Here is a 21,758-nt window from a genome sequence, read left to right on the forward strand (position 1 = left end):
GTAAGCCCGTGGTACCCGAGAGCTCAGGTCACCGTAAGCCCGTGGTACCCGAGAGGTATGATCATTGGAGAAAACATAAATTTGTTTTCTTATTTAAGTACTAAGTGCCTGAGACGGAAGAAAATGGCTCTAAATCAATTATTGTCCAGTTGAAATGTAATGTGAGCCATGTATGAATTTTATAGGAGCTACATTAAGAAAGTGAAAAGTGAGATTGACTGACATATTTCACTTAACCCAGCGTATCCAAATTATTATCCGGTATTAAATACTAAAATATCTGCATTGTGTTTCCCCGCTCAGCTCAGGCTCTGAAGTGCGGCGTGTATTTTATTCTTAGTGCCCGTCTCCGTGTGGACTTGCCGCACCCCAGGCCTCTGTGGCCACGCAGAGCCAGTAGTTGCCGTAATGGACAGCACAGCGCTGAAGAGTTTCCCACCGAGCCTGTTTGTTACAGTTTGATGTATGTTTAATGCTTAGCTCCTTGATTGATGATATTAGTGTTCTATTTTCAATAGAGAAATGGACTGCTGACTTAGGGTTTTAATATTTTAGGTTCTAATTTTTCAATTTTCTCAAAATTCATTTCATAGCAGGTAGTATAGATTTCACCCTCAAATAGCGTAACAGACATGGCTAGATTACACTGTGTATTCTGGCTCAATGTGCTTGTTATGGCAGAAACTTTTTGCACTGAGAAATCATTCTGAGTTTAATGTCAGAATCCAATACAAATTTCCAAGATGATGAGAAAACAAAAAAGCAATTTGGATATAAACAATATTGTCATAGTGGAGATTTGCTTCTGTACAGAAATGTTTTTCTCTCAAATGCCTAACTGGGCTTTTTCCAGCATGTCTGAGATTGAGGCATTAAATGAGGATCATTAGATTTCTATTAAAAAATTTAAATAATAATTTTAAATCTCATTTGTGGACTACTGCCTGTGGAAATAAAAGTTAGCTGCGTTAGTTTTAAAATGTCTCATTAGTTCCTAAAAAAGAATTACATCAGAATCACACTTCTTTCCACAGGCTTCCTCTTAAACATTTCCTTCCAGAGATAAATGCACACACTGGTGATTGGACACGGATTCCAGGGTTGTGAGAAGTGTTTTGTGGGAGGGGCGCTTAAAGTGAATCCGTGTGTTGTTTGTCGCTCGCTTACCTGTACCCTGACCTCACGGCACACTGCGCTTTCTGTACCTCCTGGAGGGCAGGCCGAGTTCCTTCACGGTGTGCCTTCCAGCGCTCTCAGCACTGTGCCGCAGCGTGTGACTGACACACAGCGTCCATCCCTCACTAGAAGGGAGTGTGTTGAGTCCAGTAGCCAGAGCTTTTACTTTTCCAAATCTTGGTACTGAAAATAATCAAAATGCATGAAAGTTGGATTACAGAAGCAATTGTGAGAAAAATATGGTGTAACTTCAAAGTCATGGGCTTTTAAAGGATAAACATTCTGAAGGAGAGAAAGTCAGACAGTAGGCAGTATAATCATACACTGCATGTACTGAAAAGACTGGAGGGTTTTCCGAGTTTTGCTGCTGCTTTGGGGAAAATACTGAAAGTTAATAGCTTCCTAATGTATTTGAGACATCTTCCATCCTCCAGAGCTTTTCATAAGTTGGAATTGGGGGGTTAATGATGCTTATTTCCTTGTCTCTGAAGAGTGCCGAACCTAGACATTATTTCAGATAGTATTATTATTACTATGTTGGTGCGGGGGCCGAGCCAGGGCCTCCTGGGTGCTGAGCGCCTGCCGCCCGCTGTACCGCACCCTCAGCACGCAGCCGGCCGCCCCGCACGCTCCCTCCCTGCGACCTCACCCTGTAGCCTCCGGCCTTTCGGTGCTTTCAGCTCTTGCAAGCTCACGAACTTAGTGGAGGCCGTTCCCTCCTTTTGGAACGTCTTGCCTGACTCTTAGGTGACACAGGGGCTTCTGTCTCCTCCTCATCCTCCCTGTCTCAGCGGAAGCATCCTCTCCTCCTCTGAGAGGCCCTGGCTAAGCCCCATTCTCAATGCGGACGGCTCAACACCTTCACATCCCGTGGGCTCCTCCACAGACAGCTCAGGTGGCTCCAGGCTTGGAATAAAATCGACGTCGTCATTAGGGCCCTTGGTTCCGAGGCCCTAGTGTCCGGTTTCGTTTCCGGCATTCCCTGCGGCCTCCGTCTTGTTTCCCCCGCGTTGGCTTTGCCGGTCCGCCCCGGACACACAGACCCCTCCTTCACTTGCTCCGAGCCCGTCCTGCTCGAGGCACACCTTCTCCAGGTCTTCTCGGCGCCTGCACTCGGGCCTTGGCTCTGAGGCACACCTTCTCCAGGTCTTCTCGGCGCCTGCACTCGGGCCTTGGCTCTGAGGCACACCTTCTCCAGGTCTTCTCGGCGCCTGCACTCGGGCCTTGGCTCTGAGGCACACTGGCCATCTTGTTTAAAACAACAGCCCCCACCGCTCTCTCAAACCCTTTTTCTTGTTTCGCTTCTCTTCGCAGAATTTCCCTCTACAGTTCCGGTGTGCTGCTTGTCAGATTGTTGTGTGCCTCTGCGCCCACAGTGCGGGTGGTCCGGGAATAGACGTGTCTGCACACTGCGGAAAGCCCCGCTCTTTTCTTTGTTGTCCGTGTAGTGCTTACGTGTATTTTGTTTTCTCGGCAGCGTGTCGTCTTCCCTTCTTCCTCTCCTTTTCTACATTCCCCGCTTGGCAGCCGTTTCTGTGCGTTAGAGGTGTAAACCGCGTCGTCTCACTCTCCCGTAACTCCCCAGTGGCGTCCACTGCACTCGGAACAGCCTCCCAGGCGTGCGCCTGTCTCGGGCCTTCGCCCTGGGACACGGCGCCCAGCTCCGCGGTGGCTGCTGCTTCTCTTTCTTCACTCCGTTTCCGGTCAGACACCGCTCCCCGTGCGGCCCTTCTCCGGCCCTCTCTGTGAGACGGCCTGCCCCGCCTCCCTTGTGTGATCTCCTGTCACTTCGTGATCGCCTGTGATCTCCTGTCACTGTGAATTTGCCTCATCCTTTAGCGTCCGCACGTCACGCCCGTCTCTCTTTTAGAATGGAATCTCCACAAGAGGAGCAAGCTATCTTAGCTAACAAGCCGTATCCCTAAGAGAGCAAAATGTCCTCCATAAATACTTATTAGACAAATGCTGTTACCCTTCACACGACTAATAAACTCATCGAAGACAGCAACTGTGCCTGTTTTGTTCATCGTAAATACCTAGTGGGGAGCGCAGGGTTTGGCGTTGAGCAGTTGCTGAATTTGCACTGAGTGAATGAATCAAATCAGGTTAAGCGTATTTTACCTCTGTCCCGTAGGAGCAGCAGATCTTTCTGGCGGAGGCATCTGCAGACTTGCACAGGCCGAGATCAGAGCCTGGCTCTGTCTTTGTGATGCCTTCCTGGTGCGGCACACAGTTAATGTGCTTCACAGTTAATTGCTTTGGGGAAAGTGTGGATGTGTGTACGCTCATATACTGTAAACTCATTTGGCTGAATGAAGCTAATGACAAACCATTTGTATTTACACACCTAGAAGATGGTGGTTCTGCTTCAGATTAGAACACTGAAGATGACTCATACATCAGTTTTCCCAACAGAAGAACCAGAATTTGTATTATATATGCCTCTCTGCAAGGTTTATTTTGTTTTCACTGTCATGCAACAAAATATGAACATACCTTCAGTCTTGGAGTAAAGTGATTTATAGCTTTGCAGAATTCCTTCATTTGACCGTGAGCAGAGCCTGTGATTTGCTTCTGACCAGCACACGTGGATGTAGGTAAGGCGATGGAATCGACACTCACCCCTCCCTTGACTGGGTAACGCTCTGTGGCAGAGTTGGTGGGATGACACCCCACCATCGTGTTAGGTTGTCTTCACGGACTGGAGTGTGTGAAATACTCCTGCTGCCTCGAGAGAAGCAGCTGCTGGGGTATGAACGCCTAAGGAAAGGGCCTCATGTCTGAGGCCTGGGGCTTGGGGTATCTAGAAAGTAGGGGTCACTAGCCGACAGTCAGCTCTTTCTCTCAGCTCTTTCTCTCCAAGCCGTTCCTACAATGGAAGAGTTCCACGGTGGGACTCCCCCGCAACAGTGTCACAGTATCAAGTGCCACCCTCTGTTTAATGTGGAAACCTGAGGAAGCAAAGGCTTGTGATGTCAGTACGCTGAGGTTTGTGTATGTTTTCAAACTGCACAGTGTTTTGTGCCCCTGGAACATGGTGCCTGCCTTCCCAGGGCGTGCTGTGAGGGTTGTGATGACACCTTGCCATGCCCCATCCCGAGGTGGGAAACACTTGCTGTTCCATCATGAGCTCTTAGAGCTGCTGCCTACGTAGCAGAACATTTTAAAACACCTCCCTTCTGTGTCCCTCTCAGAGACGTAAGAAAGCTGTGTTACCTCAGAGAGAACCGAGTTGAGAGTGGCACAGAGCTGCCAGCTTCCTCGCCCCCTTCCTCGTCCTTTGTGACGTCTAGCTTGAAGCGGGCTGCGTTAATTTGAGGAGACTTACCTAAGTCCTCATCACCATATGAATCTTCTGGATTATTTAGTAATTGTTACCAAGACAGGAGAGCACATTACCCTCAGCGCCTGGAGCTGCATTTCAGATGTATCGATGGTCTGAGATTTAAGGCCGGAAAATTAGGCCACTGTAAACAGTCATCATATGTTGCTAATATGACATGTATGTTCAACTGTTACTTACTATATATATTTTGTTGCAAGCGTCAAGCCCCACATCTGACTTAGTGTAATTTGAGAGTCTGTGTTCGTACTCTGATTCTAGTTCCTGTAAGTAGACTATAAAAGTCTAGTTAAATAATGAGTTTTTAAAATTTTTATTGTGGTAAAATGTATATAGGAAAATTTATATTAACCATTTAAATAAACATTTCAGTGCTGAGAAATGCATTCATAATATTGTGCAATCATCACTGTCTGTCCCTTAATTTATTTGTAAAAGTGAAACTTTATTCCTGTGAAATAATAGCACCTCATTCCCTTTTCTCCGTAGCCCTTGGCACCTACTGTTCTACTTTATGTTGCTGTGACTTTGACTGCTTAAGTATCTGACACAAGTAGACTCACACAGCCTTTGTCGTTTTGTGACAGGCTCGTTTCACTCAGCATGGTGTCCTTCGGGTGTATACATATTGTAACATATGTCAGGCTTTCCTTTTTAAAGGCTGAGTAGTATTCCATTGGATATATATACACTGCATTTTGAAAATCTTTTCATCTTTTGATGGACATGCCGATTGCTTCCATATTTCAGCCCTTGAAAATAATGCTGCTTTCAACATGAAAGTACAAGTATGTCTTTGAGACCTTGTTTACAAGTCTTTTGGCTATACCATATAACCCAAAATAGAAATGTTAAATCACATGATAAATTTGTTTTTAATTTCTTAAGGAACTGGCCCACTGTTTCACACAGTGGTTAGACTATTTCTCTTCCTCAGTAAAAGTGTATCAGCATTGCAATTGCTGTACAGCCTCACGAGGACTTACGTCCTGGGTTACTTTTTTGTTGTTGTTGGGTTACTATTTTGTGGTTGGGTTGTTGCTATTTTGTTGTTGGGTTGCTGCTGGATTACTATTTTGTTGCTGTTGTTGTTGCTTTTTTGATGGCAGCCAGATGAATAGGGTGACCCGTCATTGTAGTTTGATTTGACTTCCCTAGGGATTAGTGATGTTAAGCATCTTTTCATGCAGTTTTTGCCCTTTTTATTTTAAATATTCTTTGGAAAAAATGTTTCTCAAGTCCTTTGCCCATTTTTGAATTGGTTTGCTTGGATTTTTGTGAGCATTTAGTTAAGAGTCCTCTCTGTATTCTCTATATTAACTTCTTAGATATGATTTGAAAATACTGTCTTGGGGCTGGGGATTTAGCTCAGCGGCAAAAGCGCCTGCCTGGCAAGCACAAGGTCATGAGTTCGGTTCCCGGTACCGGAGAAAAACCAAAACCAAAAAAAAAAAAAAAAGAAAATACTGTCTTAGTTGTGGGCTTCTGTTTTACTGCTTATGGTATTTTTTGATACACAAAATTTTAAAAGTTTCATGAAGTCTGATTTGTTTATTTTGTTGCCTTTTACTTTGATGTCTTCATTAAGAAGTCATGAAGCCTTTGAAATATTTTGATGATTTTATAGTTTGATGTCTTACACTTAGATCTTTGATCCATTTGGAGTTAATTTTTTATATGCTGTTTAAAAAGGGTCCAGATCCTTAGCTTTTGCACAGCCTCCACCACACACAGAGCTAGTTTCCCCAGCACTCTTTGTTGAAAGGATTGCCCTTTCCCTTGAGTGGTCTTTGTCCCTTTGTCAAAAATGTATGGATGGGGTTTATTCCTGGGCTGTCTATTCTGTTCCCTTGGTATGTGCCTGTTTTTAGGCCAGCGCCACCCAAGTGTGGCGTGGATGTGGCTTGAGCATGTCCGTCACAGATTCATAGATTGGAGACTAAGCTTGGTCCCCTATGAAATGATACTCAGATTGTTGCTCTTTAAGTGATGATTAGCTCTCGCGAGTCCCATGATTAATATAGTTCTTGGAGGACCAGATTAGTTTGTGTGAGGGTGGGTCATTATTAAAGAGTGAGCATGTGCCCTCTCTGGTCCCCTGCTTCTTAGTTTGTACACAGGTTGCTTCTGCGTGTGGTCGTTTCCCTTTCTGTGTCTCTGACATGTTGTAATGCAGGGGTGGGGGTGGGGCTCTTGCCAGAACACCTGCACTGTCCCATGTGGACTTTCCAGCCATCAGAATCTTGAGCCAAATGAAACCAGTTTCTTTGTACATTACTTCACATCAGGGATTCTGTTAAAGCAACCCAAACCAGACTGAGTCACATTCTGTCTTGATTACTGCAGCTTTGTAGTACACTTGAAATCAGTAAGTATGAGCCCTCTCACTTTGTTCTTTTTCAAGATTGATTTTTCTATTTGGAGTCCCATGAGATTCCATCTAAATTTTAGGGTAAAATTTTCTGTTTCTACAAAAAACATCATTGAGATTTTCATAGGGGTTACATTGTAGGATTAGTGAGATCTGATTGTGATTAAGTCTTCCAGGCTATGACTGTAGGACGTTGTTGTGGTTTGGGGTTTTGCAAGGGGAACAATATAATACAGGACACACATTTTATACGATTATTTATAATAGTCACCCAAAGAATCATATACAAAAAGAGAGTGCAGGAAATCTGTCCACACACTAAAGAGCAACAAGTTCAGCTGAGGGCCTAGGTCCCACAGCAAGGTCCTGCATGAGTTCAGCTGAAGACCTAGAGCCTATAACAGTGCCTCCCACGAATTTAAATGGAGGCCTGGAACCCACAACATCAACTCATGCAGGCCTATTTCATGGATCTGCGCTGGGAATGCCCAGAGTTCAGTGGTGGAAGCTAGAAAGTCTGTGCCAAGAGGATGAAGGATCTGGACCAGTAGGCTGAGGGATCTGCACTGGAGCCAGGAAGTGATGCTCAAGGTAAGGACCAGAGTTCTACCAGAGAGAACCACAGCCATCCTCAGTGACAACGAGGTCCTGAGCGCCTCCAATGATGAGAACAGCTGAGTTCATATCAGGAAAGCCAATGTGACAAGCTTCTCCAGGAGACTGAGCAGTGCACCATTTTTGCCTCTGGAGCCAGGAAGCAATGTTCAAAGTAAGGAACAAAATGCCCTCAAAGTAAACCATAGCCATTCTCGGCGACGATGAGATCCCGAGCTGCTCCTCTGATGACAGCTGAGTTCATCAGGAAAGCCAGCACGACAAGGTCCTCGAGGACAACCAACAGCTCCCTACAGCTTCTCAACAGTTTCTAACAGGATCCCAACAGCTTCTATCAGCTCCCAACAGCCTCGCTTCTTCTCCAGTTCCGCTTCTTATGCTGCTGACGATCCTCAGGCGGCCTCCCACACCCAGCACCACACTGGTTCAGTTCAGCTGGGTGTTACAAGTTGGCCACCAGTTGTCAATCCACCATTGATGTGTTCCCATTATTTAAGTCTTCTTTAATTTCTTTGTTTGTAGTTTTCATTATGTTTCCCCTCCTTAGGTAATCTCTGAGTATCTTGTTTTTTCTAATGCTGTTGTACACAGAGCTCTTTTTCTTTCCTTCTTAGTGTTTTTGGTCAATATATAGAAATGCAACTGATTCTTGTGTGTTGACATTGTATACTGCTACTTTGCTGGATTCATTTTTTATGATGGTTTTTCTTGTGAAACTTTAATGTCTTTTACATGTAAAATCATATCATGTTCAGGTAGATGGAATCCTTCTTATTCCAAATTGCTCCAGGTGTAGCTTTGACCCTATGAAGTAGAAGTTGCATGTGCGTCTTTGCCTTGTTTCTGGTCTTGGAAGAAAGGCTATCAGTCTTCATCACCAAGTATAACATTTGCTGTGGAGTTTTCATATGTGACCTTAATATGCTGAGATAGTTCTCTTCTAATCCTAGTTCATTGAGTGTTTTTATGATCATGAAAAACTGTTGATTTTTGTCAAATATGTTTTATGCATTAGTTGAGATGGTCATACATTTTTAAGCTTCATTTCATTGATATGATGTATTATATTGATAATTTTTCATATCCTAAACCATCTTTGTATTCCAGGAAAAAATTCTGCTTGGTTGTGATATATAATCCTTTTAATATGCTAATGCATTTGGCTTACCAGTATTTTGTTGAGAATCTGAGTGAATTTTCATAAAGGGTATTCATACGGAGTTTTCTCAGTATCCTGATACCAAAGCCAGTAGTTGTTTGGTTTTGGTATCAGGATAATACTATCCTCGTAGAATGAGTTAGGAAGTGTTCCTTCCTCTTCAGGTTTTGGGAAAGTTTGAGAAGGTGTTAGTTCTTTAGATATTTGATAGAATTAGTAAAACCATCAGATCCAGGACATTTGGATTACTGATTCAGACTTCTTTCAGGTTATAGATCTGTTCAATTTTCTGTTTATGAGTTGATCTTGGTAGGTTTTCTGTTTCCAAGAGTTTGCACATTTTGTTTAGATTATCCAAATTTAATCATAGTACCTTTGTAATAGAGTGGTGCCTCAGTTCATGAAAGCCTTCGTTTGTAAACAGTTTGGTTCACAAACAGAAGCATTTGCCAAAATTTTATTTTCGTTTGTAAATGCTGCATCAGGTGGCAAACACGACTGCTGCCATCTTTCCCACACAAACATGTGTAGCCATCTTTTCTAAAATCAGAACAAATGAAGTTCATGAGTCAGTGTACCACTGTACTCTTTATTTTTATAGACTCACTAGGCATGTCACCATGTAATTTCTGATTTTAGTAATTTAGATCTTATTTCTGAGTCCACCTGTCAATTTTATTGGTCTTTTCCCAAAACTAACCTTTATCTTTTGCCTGGTGGTAAAGAGGTATGTGGATTTTTAGCTGTTTGTGATTTCAGTGCAGTGGCTGTTAACTATAGTTTTCTTCTTAGAGTTTGCCCCAGGTCATGTAGGTAGAAAGCCTTCCATTATCCTAAATGTAACATTCATTCTGATTACTGGGTGCTTACATTTCCTTAACTCTGCATTTAAAAACACCTAACAGGTGTAAATATAGCCAAAGCTTTATATTTTGCTGTGACAAGCTGTAATTTGACCTAGTTTAGTGAAGATACAATAAAGCTATAAAAACTGGTGAAAGGGAAGAGAGATAACCGTGATTTAAATCCAGTTCAGCTTTTTGTTATATTTCCTGAGGCAAATGACAGGCTTCATTTCCTTATTTATAAAAATGGAGAAATCATATCTGTCTCGTGTGTTACTTCAAGGATTAAAGAGATGATGTGTGTAAAGTATACATAGGAAACATTTCTGAAATGATAGCTATAGAATGAAATGTGACCTTCAGTTCGTCAGATACTTTAAGGTTCTTTCTAAGTTTTGCACCAGATAGTAGCATTTATGAGTACTCGTGCAAATCATTCAGCATTTGACCTGCTAATGATTTCTGCTCTTTTGGGCAATAAGGCTTGGCTTCTATGAGGTAGATAGCAATGGCAAAAGAACTAAGTTCCTAAAAGCAGTGAAAATGTCCAGACCTCCAGTGTTCCCCAGTAGATGTGGCATCCACTGGTCTCCCTGACAATCAGAACAAGAAGAGATGCCCTGGGGGTCTCTGGCCATCTACCCCGCCTGCAAGGCTCAGCTGCTTTCGTGATCGAGCCCAAGAATGGAGGTCGGAGCCTCTTCCTCCCTGTTGGGAGAGACAGGTGCCCTGTCAATATGTTTTCATATGTGAAATTTCACAGTTGGAGAGGGAAGGAGCATGAGGTAGCAGTAGAAAGTAGGTTGCAAGTTTTAAAGAAATTACAAATGCTCTTTCCCGGACACATCGTTGTGTCATAATTCTGGTCCCAGTGCCTAGGGTGGAACGGAAGATAGGTACGGAAGGGCAGGTGCACCCCTCATCCTATGCCTCCGGCGGTGTGCTCGTTTTTACCGTCCCCATGCCCTCCCTCCTCTGTGCTGTGCTCGTAAATCTGCACTGCAGCTTCCTGTTCCACAGTCGTGCTGGTTTCTAGAGCTGCAGACATCCCATTTGTTACAACCTTGACTTTACAAGTGAAATCGAAAAAAGACATTAGACTCCCTGTTCTTTCCTTCAAAAAAGCAGTATCTCATCTTTTGGCATCATTATTTTTTGGAGTAAAACCCATAAAAACCAACATTTTTGTTTTGTCCTCTGAAGCTTAGAAGACATGGATCCTGATATTTCACAGAACCTTTCTAGGAAAAAAAGCCTGAGGGGTTTTCTAACAAATGTCTATAAAACTTAACATCTAATATGAATGTGCTTGCCTTCCTGTTTTAGAGACACAATGCCATTCTGCTATATTTGCAGTTCAGAGTTCCTGTTCAGACATTGTCAGGAACATTGTATTTAACATCTGAAAACAGTGAGACATCTGAAAAAAATATGTATAGACATACACCTACATTCATTCATGTTATGTTATTCTCTATATTTCTGTGTTTGAATATTTCGTTTTTTTAAGTGCAGTAACATAATTAGCTACCTCAGGTGAGAACAGGTGTACAATACACTTACCAATTAGCTGTGAAGTTAACCATGTTGATGAAGGTTCAGTGATTATTGGCATAGAAGAAAACCTTGATTTATAGCATGTGGCAGGTTCTGTTTTGCAAATTATCAAAGTACCAAGGTGAATAAAGGTAGACTCGAAGAAAGATGCCTAGAATGAGTTCCAGTGATCAGTGTGAGTGGAGTTCAGAATACCACTGCATGAAACTCCCACAGAAGAGTACGCAATTTCCGCGAGTAGGTAGGCAGAAAAGGTATAGTAAGTAGCTGTAGATGGGGCAGAGAGACTGCCCCACTGTTAATCCTGATGTGTCAGCTTTAGGGATTTAAGAATTGCCTGGCAGATTAGCAAAGCACGTGCCGGATGTGTCTGGCTGGGGCGTGCAGGCGCGGCTCTGGTACTGCGTATGAGCTCTCTGCCATTGCTCTCTGGCACTGCTCCCCTGCTCTCCTCCTGCCTGCTATGAGCTAAGCAGCTTCGCTCCACCATGCCCTTCCGCCTTGTTCCTGCCTTGGAGCCAGCGGACCATGTACTGAACTTCCCCAAACCATGAGCTAAACTGAACATTCTCTCCTTTAAATTGTAGGTTTTGTATTTTGTGTCTCAAGTGATTGGAAAGCTCAGTAATACAGAGATCTTTGTAGCATGGGAAATATTAGAGATCTGTCTCTTCTTTACTTATGAAAATCTAAGATTACAGCTTTATTTGTTGGTCTCGTGTGTGTGCTTATAGAAAAAAAACAAAAAACAAACTCTTCATCAATAGATTGTCACTACCCAGGGACTGAGGAAAGCATGCAGCTAAGAGATTTTACACATCTATGAGGCTTCTTTCAAAGTTAGCTTTAGATAACCTTGTCCAAGAAAAATAAGCCTGAGAGGAATTTTTATAAAGATAGAAGCTTTAGAAGTCTATGTAAAATAAAAATTAATTAATAATTTTCTCATAAATGTAAGAATTTAGCTAGTTCACAAAATTACCTTGATATACTTTCATTAAAAATAAGATATAAAAAGGCTGTACAGTGGAGTGAGTAGTATCTCCCCAAATTTGCATACTCTCCCCACCAGATAATTGAAATATGACCTTAACCAGCTTGTGCTGGTGTAACTAATACCACAAGGTTAAGCAGCAGAAACGCTTTGTCTCTCAGTTCTTGAGGCTGGGGGGATTCCAGTTGATATCTTATCCCTTTGATTTCGATGAAGGCTCTCACTTTGACTTGCAGAAATCCAATTTCTCACAGTGTCTTCACATACATTTTTTTGGTGTGTGTGTGGAGAGTGATTTTTGTAATCTCTCTTAAAAGGCCACTATTTTTGCTTAATTAGGTTGTCAACATTGTGACCTTATTTAACCTTAGTTACTTCCTAAAATCCCTATTTTCAAATTCAATCACATTGGAGGTTGGAGCTTCAACAAATAAATATTGAGTGAATATATAGTAGCCTTCTGACCTTTTTTACAGTAATCATTTACTGTCTCTATTACTTTGTTCTAGATTAGGTTCTCTTGTTCTCATCCTTAGTGCTATAAAAGGCGGTATTAGACACTTAATCTAAACCCACTTAAACTGTGAGCATTCCTTTGTGCATGATCCTCTGGGAATGTCATTTTTGTTCATTTCAGTAGACCTCTTTGCTAACCTACTTGAAGATCCCAAAGGATTTCCTGTGTAGTTACAGCTTTTATGATATTGAGTGTAAGGGCCACACACAATTCCAGGTACTCTACAAACATCATCTCTAATTCTTACAGTAGCTTTGGGGTTAGTTCATTCTGGAATGAAGAAACCCTTTCAAGTTTTTCAGTTCTCTGCCATTTTTATTCTGAGGCAGTACTGTAAGCCACAGGCACGTATCAGTGAAGGAAACAAAGCCCCTGCCCTCACAGAGCAAGATCAGCAGTGAATAAAACTTACTGTCAGGTGGTGATTAGCACAGTGAAGACACATGAAAAGTGAGGGAGATACAGAGGGACTGGGTTCAGGAAGATGGTTCTCTGGGTGTGTTCAGGGAACAGCAGAGAGCCCTAGTGCCAACCCAAAGTGCCCACCCTAAGTGACACAGGCTACATTATAGGGTTTTGAGGAAAATGGTGACAGGCTATGATTGATAGTGAACGGGACCACTCTGCTTTGTGAAGAGACTGTAGGGCGTGAGAGTATACTCCAGGACAGCATTAGCATGTGTACTAATCTCGCTAGGATGATGGTAGTTTGGAGCAGAGCAAGAAGAGGTCTGACTTGGGATGTGCTGCAAATGCAGAGCTGGCAGAAGTTACTACCTCCACACAGAGCCAGAGCTTTCTCTGCACAGAGTTCTGTTCAGAAAATGCTTGCCTACAGCTCGATTTCAAGTGCTTTGCCTGGTTTATCTTTCAGTAGGTTCAGTGTTTCTCTGGTAATACTTTGATTTTTGATCCATTTTTATTTTAACTCAGTACCCTGAGAGAGATACAGGTCAAGTTCCAATCTTCTGCAAATAGAGAGTTTTCCCAGCACTATTTGTTGAATACCCTGTCTTATTTCAGGGTATGTTCTTGAGCCCTTTGTCAAAGATCAAATAGCTGAATGTGTGTGGAATATTTCTATATCCTCTGTTCTGTTCCGTTAATCTGCATACCTGTTTTTGTGCCAGTAACATGTCTCAAAGATCACAACTTTTGCTCTCTATCTTCGGATTCTTCCATATACTTCTGTTATCTCATTTTCCAGGTATGTTTACAGCATCATTTTTATTCAATTATCGTTCAGTATTTTAATTTATATGTTTATGTAAAGTGTGCAGGAATCTGAAGCACTGAAACTGATACTATTGTATTTTCTTGCTTGTGTACCTTTTTGTTTTCCTGGAATTGGTCTTTGTCTTTGCAATGATGTAGACCAGCGGTGCTGAACCTATGTATGGCACACATGCCACAGCAAGCTGTTTGTTACCTTGAAAGCTCCAAAAGGTTTGCCGTCACTCGTTTAGAGCAGAACCGTTCCCCGCAGATCCCGTGCATTCCTAGGTGCGGCTCTGTGAGAGTGACTGAATTACGGGGGAGCTGCGGCTGCCTTGCTGAGGCGTTGAGAAGGTCGGTCTGGGCAGGGGCCGGTCACTGGGCGCGGGGCGCGGCAGGGCGTGTCTTCCTTCCTGGCTGCTGTGATGCCAGCCGAGGCGCTCTCCTCCGCACAGCCCGCCTGCCCTGGCTCCCGTGTCTTGCCAGGCGTGACTGAAACCTCCAAACCTGAGCCAAAACAGACTGTTGCCCCTTAGGTCACAGGGTCAGCTATTTAGTCCCAGTGACAAGAAAGTGACTAAGACAGCCTTCGTCCTCATCTTCTTACTTGTGTGTGCCTTTCGCTGAGTCTTTCCCACGCCCTCTGCCACATAGATGGCTTTCTTACTAATACGCTGAAACGTGTCAGGTGTTCGTCTCTGAGAGCTGCCCTCTGGGAGCTGCCTGACGCAGCAGTCTGGGTTGGCCATCCCCTGAGGGTGGGTTTCCCCGGAAGCAGGCATGGAGCTTGGATTCGATCACAGGAGGCTGGTGCAGGAGGTGATACCAGGAAACGCTGTGAGGGGCTAGAGAAGAAGAGGAAGCCTATAAAAGATGCATAAAGTGGTGTGGCGAGGTGGGCAGACGCGGCTGGGACCCGCTGGGGAGCACGGGGCATCTGTACTTCGGAGCTGCCCTGTGGGCGGGGCGTGCTCAGCTGCCCGGAGCTGTGGCTCAGAGCTGCGTGCATCTGACGCTGTGCAGTGTGAGCCGTAGTTGTCCTCCGAGCCTCGTGCACAAGGTCTACTGGAGGTCTGCCGTTGCTCTCTCCTTAGGGATTCTCGCTGTCTCCTTGTACTAGGTCCCTATTTTGTGGATTTCATGTCTATCTATCCCTGTCTTGATTTATACTTGCTTTTTTAGAAGAATTCCTCTGGAATTATCTTGTGAAAAAAACCTTGCGACTTCCCTGTGTGTTTGGGAGCGCCACTACTTTAGCTTTGTACCTGGGTGATAAGTATAGGTTGGTAGATCACTTTTTCTAAGAACTTTGAAGTCACGTCTCACTGGTTCCCTAGAAAGTTTGTTTGTTGCTTATGTTTTTGTCATGTTCGTGGCCTTCTGATTTTTGCTATTTTGTGTGTAACCTATCTTTTCCTCTCTGAAAACTTTTAGGAACTTCCTTTGTTTTCAGTATTCTGAAATTTCATTGGTCATCCTCAGAGTGGGCCTTCTGATCCATTGTGCTGGACCTTCAGGGGGCCTTTTTATCCTGTAAACATTGTTCATTAGTTCTGCAAGATTTTCTTGGGTTTATAGAATGTTTTTATTTCCCTTCCATTTCTGTACTCTTCCTGTTTGGAAATTTAATTGTTCAGCTATTAAATCTCCTGGATTAATCATGATTTTGTACTTTCTTTCCTTTTTTTTCATTTTTTTGATCCTTTAAATTTTTTATGATCTTTTTATCATGTGTAGTTTTGTTGATTTTTAAAATTTAAATTTAAAGATTTGAAGTTATTTTTTATTTTGTGAATAAAGTATCTTAGATACCTGAGAATATTAAATGATAGTTATTTTTCCCACCCTAAAATTGTTGCTTATCTGGTGACACTGGCTGTCCCATTTAGATGTAAGACAGTAAAGCTGCTTGTGGGTAGATGGGGCATCTTACCTGTAACAGCTGCCTTCCAGGGTGATCACTTTGGGATTATAGCACTGATTGCTTCCAACTATGAGCATCTCCAGCCCTTTTCTCTCCCACACTTTTTGGACTGCTCATCGAGCAATCTTCCAGTTTCTCTGCCCAGAGGTTGCAAACCTGATGACCAGTTCTTTGGGAGACAAACGGGCAACGCAGACTGGTGTATTAGTCAGCTTAGCAGTACTGTAATGAAATACTTGACACATGTTACTTGTGAAGTAAAGAGAGATTTATTTAGCTGAAACTTTTGGATTCTCAGGGTCCAACATTGTGTGACCCCCATTGGTTTGTCCTCTGTTGAGGGAATAGGTGGAGCTAGTCATGGTAGGAGCGTACGTAGGAGCAAATGGTCGGATCTTGAGCTAGAGCAGAGAGATAGGCATACACACAAGGTACTGCAGTTACCTTGGAGGGCATGCCCCCAACACCCTACGATCTCCTATGGGCCCAGCTCCCAAAGCTCTGTCATCTCACAGTAGTGCCAACCTGCAGACCAACCACTCAATGTATGGACCCTTCGGAGACACTGAGGGTCATTACAGTCATGTCAGCTGATGAGTGATTGCCTCACAACGCATGCGGTGACTCTTGTGGAACCCTAACGGCGGCAGAGTCTTGGTTCGACCCCCAGTAACCCCCTGCAAATGCCCTGTTTAGTTGTCACTTTCCAACCAAAGGAAAAGTATTCCAGTTCTTATTCTCTGTTGTGCTTCACAAGGCTTTCAGCCTCTGAGCAGTCTGTCTGGCCGGACCACTGGTGCTTCTTGTCTTCTCCAAGGTAACTGCTCTTGCTTCTTGCCCGCAGCAGACGTACTGGGCGCCTCCTGTATGCGCAGCTCTAAGCTGGTCCTCACTGGGAGAAGCTCAGATCAAGCTACCAGGGTCCTGCTGCCATGGACCAGGGAAAGGTTGTTATTGAGAGGCTGTTTCTTCAGTAAACCAACTGCACTAGGTAGTGATGGTGGGAAAGTAAAGCTGGGGCATCCTGAGAGATTTTCACAGTCTATATGAAACACTAAGGCTGTGTGGACAAAAGCGTGGTTTGAAGGAGAGGAATCAGACCCTCCTAGAGGACAAAGGATGTAGGTCTCCACAGTCACTTACAGTTCGGTGACACAATTCAGGCTGAGATCACATTATAAGAATTTGAATGCCTTATATTGTATTTTCCAGGCCGCTCTCGGTTTGGTAAGGTACTTCTTCAGAAAGTCGTTCTGAAACAGTTGTCAGAATATTTACAGACGAGTACTTCAGAGAACTGATGATGTTTTTCAAGAACAAAGAAGTTTGACTAAACTAGGCTTCTTAATAAAATATAATGAATTCGTGTTAGAATTTAAATATCAGACTCTTCAAATATGTGAGTTAATAGTTTATTTAGATTATCTAAAGAAGTAGATAAACTAATAGAATATGGCTTTCTTCCTCCTCATGAAGATACAGAATGTATCCAAAATTGTTAAGTAATTTGTAGAGGAATACAGCTCTTTACCTGAATGACACTCAAAATGAGCAATTTGAAAGTCATCCATAAAATATTACACTGTTTAAGATTGCTTGCAGAAGACCATCTCAACAGAACAAGGACACAGTGCAACCTGACAGCTAGCTTTCATGAAAGGAATATGTTGTAGGGTGTGAAATGTTATCAAAACAGTATTTGAAGGGTTAACCACTGTGTGTGATTTCATGGGTTTTCTTTTTTCTCCATTTACTTTTTTCCTTCATTCCATTCTGTCCTTTTGTCACTTCTTACTGTCTGATGTTTGTGTCTTCATATTTGTGCTTTTCCACTCTTTCCACTGGTGTCTTGTACGTAACATCTATGGTAGTGGTTTTCATAGCTCCTGCCACTGCCTGAGCGATGCCTCACTGCACTGAGCGCTGTGCGGACAGGGTCCGTGCCTCCTGGATCTCCGATGTGGCTGAGCGCTGTGCGGACAGGGTCCGTGCCTCCTGGATGTCAGATGTGGCTGAGCGCTGTGCGGACAGGGTCCGTGCCTCCTGGATCTCAGACATGGCTGAGCGCTGTGCGGACAGGGTCCGTGCCTCCTGGATGTCAGATGTGGCTGACTGCAGAAGTTCTGCAGTTATGCTCTAACGACAGTGTCTGCTCAAAACTGTGTGTTTATAGGGGGTATGGCGTGCACTTCTATAATCCTGGCACTCTGGGAGGCTGAGGCAGGAGGATTACAAATTCAAAGGCAGCCTGGGTAGCTTAGTAACCCGGTCTCAAAATTTAAAAATAAATGAATAAAAAGAGTTAACGATGTAGGCTTAGTATATCCCTGGGCTCAGTCCTCAGTACCACAAGAAAAAAAGGATGGTTACAAGAGGCATTTTTAATGTTTAAAATTTTGCATGTATGATATGCTTTTCTTTGGAAAATGAAGAAAAAAGTGAATTTTACATTTCTGCAGTCACCACCAGCTTTGCAAGTGCGGTTGGCCCAGCTGGCACACACCGTATGGTCCTGAGCTCGATGGCCCTTCCGTCCGGGAGCCTGTGCGGGTGCCCAGTCCACAGGCTGGGCAGTGCCATGTTCCTGTGAATCTGTCGTCTTGCCCCTCGGCACTTAGTACTTAGCCTTCGCTCTAGCTGCTTTTAAAATAGACGTTACCCTCAGTTCTTACAAACTTTGTAAAACCTGGGACCTTCAATGTGCTGCTCACTTTAAATTCCCCCGGTGAAGCTGGGGAGTCCTCTCTCCTGGGAGCTGTCCTTGTCTCCAGTCTAAGCTTTTAAAGCCCAGCGTTTAAGTAAAAGCCTGTTTGAACTGTATATTCAAGGTCAGATTTCAGCCTGTGAGTGCTAGAACCGCCTTGCGCTGTGACTCTGGGGGGGTCTTCGTGCACATGGCCTCCTGGGTGCAGCCTGGATGAGTGTGTGACCCTGACTCCAACAACGGACCCCGGGAGCCCAGCTGCCCAGCCTCAATTGAGCAACAGACCTTAGCAGTCTATTAATAAAGCTGCTTCTCCCACTGAATGGTAGCTGTTTTGTAGCACCTTCTCTTGGAAAACTTAAAGCAAAAGAGAAATTGAAACACTATCTTTGATGCACAGAACTAAGTTTCAAATGCAGTTGTGTACAGAGAAAGAATTAAATATGTTTAATGACCACACCATTTTTGTGCTTCATGGATCTGTTTATGGTCGTAATTTGAGTTGAGAAATAATTTGGAAAATATTCTATTTTATACACAGTATAAGTAGAACACGGCATAAACACACTGCGGATATACCATTGATTCCTTACTTAAATCCATCGACTCTTAGAATGGGCATATAAAACTGGAATGAAGCTTAGAGGTCGTCGCATAATGTATGCGTTCACCAGATGATCCCCTGGTGTCGTTCAGTACACAGAGTGGGTCACTGCCGAGGCTGCAGCAGTTAGTGGAGGGGAAAGGAAAAGTGGGCGTGCTGCCTAACCCGGCCTCGCTGAACGGCGTTTCTTTCAGTTCCTCCTAGGGTTTTAAGGGGCAGGAGAGTGTAGGGTGCTAAGTGTGTCCGTGTCCACGTCTCACAGAATACGGAGACTGAGGAAAGTGAGGGTGTGGTGTTCCATAGTCGGACAGCTTTGAGGCCAGGGTCTCCGTCCGGCCTGTTCCCACTGTGCCGAAATGCCTCCTTTGAGAGCCTGATCTTCCTTTGCTTTCAGCCTCCAGAGCTAAGCTCAGCATGATCAACACGATGTCAAAAATCCGTGGCCAGGAGAAGGGGCCGGGCTACCCGCAGGCGGAGGCGCTGCTTGCAGAGGCCATGCTCAAGTTCGGAAGGGAGCTTGGAGAGGAATGCAATTTCGGTAACAAGCGCGTTCTCTCGTTGTAATCCACTTGGTCGTCCATTGGGGTTGTAGTGCTGGTAAGAAACGCGTAGGAAGCTAGTGAAATTATCTTCTGTTTCAGTCCTGGTTTTAGATCTTACGCATTTGGGCCCAACATTTGTTTCTAGAATTGCTTCATTATTTTTAATGGGATTTATCTCAGGAGTGCTTTTTTCCCCGATGAACTCCGGTCCCTATGCCAGCCCTGGCCGATACCCCGGCTTCCTCAGCACCTTCTGTCGGACGTGCTGGCAGGAAATGGGCTGGAGGCCGAATGAGCAGTCTCTGCTGCAACACCCTGCTCTGTGGGTTTTCTCCGAGGTCTGTGCTTGTTCGTATGTGGTCCTTGCCGTGCTGCAGCTGAGGCTGTGTTCCTTCCCCCGCTCTGCTCTGACGTTCAGTTACAACACTGAACATCTTCTGTCTTCGTCCCCTCGTGGTGTAAGGTCTCGCCAAATGGTTATCCTCCCTGACTGAACCTTGGTCCTTGTTTCTGGTATTTGCTCCTGCTAAACACAGTGACCTAAAACTCATCCTATGTTAGGGGGAGCTGGTTCTCATAAGGGAAGGAAGAGAGCCTATCAAATTATGTTTAAAGGAAAAAGAAAACATTGCATTTTTGACAGTAAGGACATTCCTTCTTAGGAGGGGCATGGAGTCTGGTTCCCAGAACGAACTGTGTAAGTGAAGCAGACCCTGCTCTCTGGGGTGTTGTGTGTTCCCTCTTGTCTGTGTTCTTCTCAGAAGATGAGTGTGTCCCCTGTGTGTTTTCCGTCTGCAAAGGCCCTTGTATTGCAGATGCGTCCTGTCTTTGTTCTTTAAGGTCCAAGAGCTTCATTCTCTCCCTCTAGGTCCAGCACTTGGTGAGGTGGGGGAGGCCATGCGGGAGCTTTCAGAGGTGAAAGACTCGTTGGACATGGAAGTAAAGCAGAACTTCATTGACCCCCTTCAGAACCTTCATGACAAAGATCTGAGAGAAATTCAGGTGTGTGTATCAAGGACTCTGCAAAGGAGCAGCTGAGGTGGTATAGGAAGCATTTTGTTTAGTTTGGTGTTCATAACAGTGGGCACGTGAAGTGTAAGACCTCCCCGCAAGACTAACAGAAACCAGACATGGTATTCCTCACCTGCTGTTCTGCCTTTGCTTTTCAGAGTGTTACATGGGTTTGAAATTGTTTCCTCCTATAGGTAATGTCCTTCATATGTAAAGAAGCAATTTTATTAATTAGTATGATGTGCTGAGCTGATGTGATAACTTAAAATGCTAGTTGTACTAGTTGGTAGCTTAAATAAATAGTTTTTACATCACTCTTAAATATGTATTTTCATGATTGTTGTGACTAAGGAAAAACAGCCAACTACCCTCTTTGTAAAACACAGAAGAGTTGAGCTATTTGTAATAAATGAAGTTCAGCTGGCTTTGTCTCTAACTGGGTGTGTAATATTTGCTCATTCATTTATTCATCAGAAATTTGTTGAACTTGTCTGACACTTGATTCTGTCGGCTGATAAATGGCCTGACATACTTGAACTCAGGTTCCCGTCAGTCTAGCTAACATTGTCATTGGCTAAGTGGTAGACTCACCCTAAATCTGAAGTGTAGCTCTGACCCAGTGCCCTACCCTAAAGCTGGCCGTAAGTTCAGATGTTGTCAGAGTCCCTTCCAAAAGAAGAGACCTCCATTTGGAGCAGAGGGAGGGATCAGAGGCAGGGAGTGTCCGGTGGTTGTGTACCCTCTTCCCGGCTGGCTCTCTGTCACTCCCGGCTCTGTTTTTGTCTCCTTCCCTTTCACTTCTCTTAACCGGGCACAAGGGAAGATCCAGCTTTTGCTCCGTCCGATTAGTCATGGAAGACCCCGGCACTCCGGGAAAAAATGCTTTTTCAGTTTGGGAAACTGCTTTTCTACCTGACCACCAGGGATGAGAGGCGGAGGCTGGAGACCCTTCCTGGGGTGCCACAGGGGACTACAGCTCAGTGTGGACCCTGAGACAAGTACCTTCAGAGTCACCCCTGCAAGTTAGGTTTGATGATAGAGTTGCGTCAGGTGGAAGGTGGACGCTGTGACTGGGTCCCTGAAAGCTGCACCAGTCAGCTGGATATGAATTCCTAGACTTGGCCTGGATATTCTGATTCAGTTGGTTAGGAATTCATATTCTTAGTACAAAATTTAAGTGA

At 44.1% G+C, this 21,758-nt stretch overlaps 1 protein-coding gene across 1 annotated transcript in view; it reads left to right on the forward strand.

Annotated features, from left to right (window-relative positions):
• The window catches only part of Sh3gl2 (SH3-domain GRB2-like 2), a 48,594-nt gene that overhangs the window by 16,902 nt on the left and 9,934 nt on the right, over positions 1-21,758 (forward strand). The window contains exons 3-4 of the mRNA XM_013516394.1: positions 19,419-19,562; positions 20,435-20,568. Of these exons, the coding sequence (XP_013371848.1) occupies positions 19,419-19,562; positions 20,435-20,568 (278 nt within the window). The remainder of the gene's footprint in view (positions 1-19,418; positions 19,563-20,434; positions 20,569-21,758) is intronic.

The sequence above is a fragment of the Chinchilla lanigera genome, unplaced genomic scaffold (genome assembly GCF_000276665.1).
Source record: "Chinchilla lanigera isolate Chin_1 unplaced genomic scaffold, ChiLan1.0 scaffold00033, whole genome shotgun sequence".
Lineage (NCBI taxonomy): Eukaryota > Metazoa > Chordata > Mammalia > Rodentia > Chinchillidae > Chinchilla > Chinchilla lanigera.